This window comes from Exserohilum turcica (assembly GCF_000359705.1).
Source record: "Exserohilum turcica Et28A unplaced genomic scaffold SETTUscaffold_9, whole genome shotgun sequence".
Lineage (NCBI taxonomy): Eukaryota > Fungi > Ascomycota > Dothideomycetes > Pleosporales > Pleosporaceae > Exserohilum > Exserohilum turcicum.
Genome location: NW_007360310.1, coordinates 1,446,913 through 1,450,710, shown reverse-complemented (window position 1 = coordinate 1,450,710; position 3,798 = coordinate 1,446,913). Strand labels below are relative to the sequence as shown.

At 51.2% G+C, this 3,798-nt stretch overlaps 1 protein-coding gene across 1 annotated transcript; it reads left to right on the top strand.

Moving 5' to 3' along the window:
- Positions 1 to 1,607: 1,607 nt before the first annotated feature.
- Positions 1,608 to 3,071, top strand: SETTUDRAFT_24572 (glycoside hydrolase family 7 protein; the record flags this gene model as incomplete). Its single annotated transcript, XM_008033013.1, has 3 exons — positions 1,608 to 1,795; positions 1,845 to 2,271; positions 2,325 to 3,071. 3 exons carry the CDS (start codon positions 1,608 to 1,610, stop codon positions 3,069 to 3,071), a joined length of 1,362 nt encoding a protein of 453 aa, XP_008031204.1.
- Positions 3,072 to 3,798: the final 727 nt, after the last annotated feature.

Below are 3,798 nucleotides of genomic sequence, written 5' to 3'. Positions count from 1 at the left end.
GCTCTACCGAAAAAATTAATAGACGAGGCAAGGACTGCGCGGGAGTTAAAGAAAATAGCGAGGGATAAAGAGAGAGAAGTGAGGGCCAAAGAACTCCAGTTAAGACGCGCCCAAAAAGCTCGCGATCGCGCAGTCGCAACTTCAAAAAAAGCTCGCGATAAGCAAAATATACCTAAACGAAAAGCTTCATCGTCTCAAAAGTCAAAAAAGTCAAAGGGTGGTGGTGATGCAGGCAGCCAAAGTGGTGGTGCGTCTGCATCGTCGGCTGCGCAGCCCACCACCAAAACAACGATGCGCGGCCGCAACATCAAATTGCCAAAGAAATTTGAGTAGATAGGATTGTTTTTTGAACTATTTAGACTACTCCACCAAAAAATCTCGTGATAATAGCTTTTGTATGGTGCTCTACAGCCTCATTTTTGATAGGCGGACATTTTAGTGGTGGTGTTGCATTGTCTGACCCGTTGCACGCATTGACCACCCACACTAATATGCGCCGAGAAATTCCGCCCCGCTCCGCCCTGCTTCACGCCCAGCCTGGGCCTGGACCGCTCAACGTCTCGTCCATGGCCGCAGCACCAGACCGGCACCGAGACATCCCAACACGCTGGTTCCCGACTAAGCACTACGCCAGCCGGCTCGATGCATGGAATATTCGACCCATCTGAAAGCGGGGAACCCTTGCACCGGTGCTATAATACCCCACAGATACCCATTGGCTCACCTGAGCACAATCTCACCCCCAGCATCCTATTCGTTGCTGTTCAACCCTGACTTATTACAGACAACTTTTTTGCTTCCCTGACTCTCGTGGGACATCCACCAGTCACACGGCAAGGATGTGCCACAGGCTGAAGGGAGGCTGGACTATGACTGGACCGTGGACCGTTTCTGCAGTATAGTCCATACGCACTGCAACATGAAACAATATTAACCCCCTACATTACGCGCGCTGTGCATGCCTAGGACGTGGCACTGAGCTTCAGCAGGTGCTTTGTATGCTTAGCCGAGCTTGCCGTTCGTGCCCAGGGCTGCGCAGACCACCAATCCAAGGATAGGTCGATATATCGCCCTCTGGTCGGATGATGACCCTCCCCTCATTCCATAGTATCTTGAAATTACGCGTGACTTGGGAAACGGCACATTGGGCAGACACCGCCAGACAGACCTTTCTCATGACTCGACGTCGTGGGTGGGTACGTATTCCAGCTTTCACTGAAGCTGGACGCAAGACACGGTCTTCTACACATAGCAGAACCTCGTCATTTGGCCAAGAAACAGGTAAAATAATATCAGCAAACTTTAAATTTTGATACAATGCATATATCTGGGCTTTCGGGAGTATAATTCCTTACGTAACGCATAGGAGCACAAGAAACTGGCGACTTTAGCCTCCGCTTGCCACTCGGGGGCGCCGTACGGTATCCACGTACCCAATCTACGCCATGTTAATTTTATATCAAGGATACTACCAACTATTCTTCCACTTTGGTGAAATTTGATGATTCGGGACGGAAGGGCCGCGCGAGCCGGGATGCAGAATATATAAGTTGTCCTGTTCAGCCTCTCCTCAAAGTACAACCACACAGAGATCAACTTCTTCCATCATGTACCAATCCCTCTTTGTCGCTGCTTCTCTTCTGTACGCGGCCCGCGGCCAACTGGTCGGGACGTCGCAAACAGAAACGCATCCTAGCATGACATGGCAGTCTTGCACTGCCAAAGGAAGCTGTACCACCAAGAATGGAAAAGTTGTCCTCGACGCCAACTGGCGCTGGCTTCATGTCAAGGGAGGGTATGTGTACACGACAGCATCGAAATCGCGCCTTCTGATGAGGTTTTAGCTACACCAATTGCTACACGGGCAACACGTGGGATTCGACATCATGCCCCGACAACAAGGCCTGTGCTACAAACTGTGCAATCGATGGGGCGGACTATACAGGCACCTATGGAATCACTGCCAGTGGCAACTCTCTGAAGCTCAAGTTTGTCACCAAAGGCTCGTACTCAACCAACATTGGTTCGCGAACCTATCTCATGAAAGACGACTCTACGTATGAGATGTTCAAGTTCACTGGCAACCAAGAATTCACCTTTGACGTCGATCTCTCGAAGCTGCCCTGCGGATTCAATGGAGCACTCTACTTTGTCTCCATGGATGCAGACGGCGGCCTTAAGAAGTACTCGACTAACAAGGCCGGCGCCAAGTACGGCACTGGATATTGCGATGCCCAATGCCCCAGGGACCTCAAGTTCATCAACGGCGAGGTTAGTAAATTAGTAACACAAAACTATCTTCTCAAACGTACTTACATGCTCAGGGTAATGTCGAAGGGTGGCAACCATCAGCCAACGACCAGAATGCGGGCGTCGGTGGCCACGGTTCGTGCTGCGCGGAGATGGATATTTGGGAGGCAAACTCGGTCAGCACGGCCGTGACCCCCCACTCATGCTCTACCATTGAGCAGTCCCGCTGCGACGGCGACGGATGTGGTGGCACATACTCTGCGGACCGGTATGCGGGCGTGTGCGACCCGGACGGCTGCGACTTCAACAGCTACCGCATGGGAGTCAAGAATTTCTACGGCAAGGGCAAGACAGTCGACACGTCTCAGAAGTTCACCGTCGTCACGCAGTTCATTGGCACGGGCGACAACTTGGAGATCAAGCGCTTCTACGTGCAGGGCGGCAAGACAATTGCACAGCCTGCATCCACCATCCCCGGCGTCGACGGCAACTCCATCACGACCAAGTTCTGTGACCAGCAGAAATCTGTGTTTGGCGATCGCTACACGTTCAAGGAGAAGGGCGGCATGGCCAACATGGCCAAGGCGCTTGCCAATGGCATGGTGCTCGTCATGAGTCTGTGGGATGACCATCACAGCAACATGCTTTGGCTCGATTCCACCTACCCCACCGACAAGAACCCGGATACTGATCTCGGCACCGGCAGGGGAGAGTGCGAGACTACCAGTGGTGTGCCAGCCGATGTTGAGAGCCAGTACCCCGATGCTACTGTTACTTATAGCAACATCAAGTTTGGGCCTTTGAACTCTACATTCGGTTAGAGGGGGTGAGGTGTGAGATAGTGCAGACAGGGGCGGAATAGGGTAGACAGGAGGCGGTGCAGAGAGGCTGTACATAAGAGTGAGTGGATGTGTGAATAGGGTAGGGTATTCTATGTGCGGGCAGATGCCAGAGTCTCTCGTTTAAGCAGCTATGCAGAATTTGAGTCTATTTCGGAATCTACGGCTTATCAGGATGCGGTGCCTTTCTGTTTATGAAGACGTGTGTGGGTTGGTGAGTGGTGATTGGCAAGGCGCATGTGGCCCGGGCCCAGCGTATACAATGGTCTAGCAGATGGCACAATGTGTTCGCTACGATACCCGCACAAGCTGCCATTGCATATCAGTATCCACGCAGTGAGCCCTGTCTTTTCTGAGCATACACAATCACAGAATTCTGCTTTTCCAGATATTCTTTCAATCCAATCAACCAGAGATGTCAACAATCAAGCCAAGCCAAGCTCCAGCTTGGCTTGCCTCAGCTTGATAGGCAAAAGCAAAACTGTCAGCTTGGCTTGGCTTGACTCAGCTTGGCTTGGTGTATCAAGCCAGCTTGATTGATGAGCTTGATGAGCTTGATGGTCATAGCGTCTTTTTCAAAGCTAGTTAAGTAGATAATATTAGCTATAGCTACAGCGACTATTCTTGGTGTTGAGTTTCGCTATCACTATTGATATCGCTATCCCATTACTCAGCTCATACAACGTCTCTATACTATCATCACTTATAG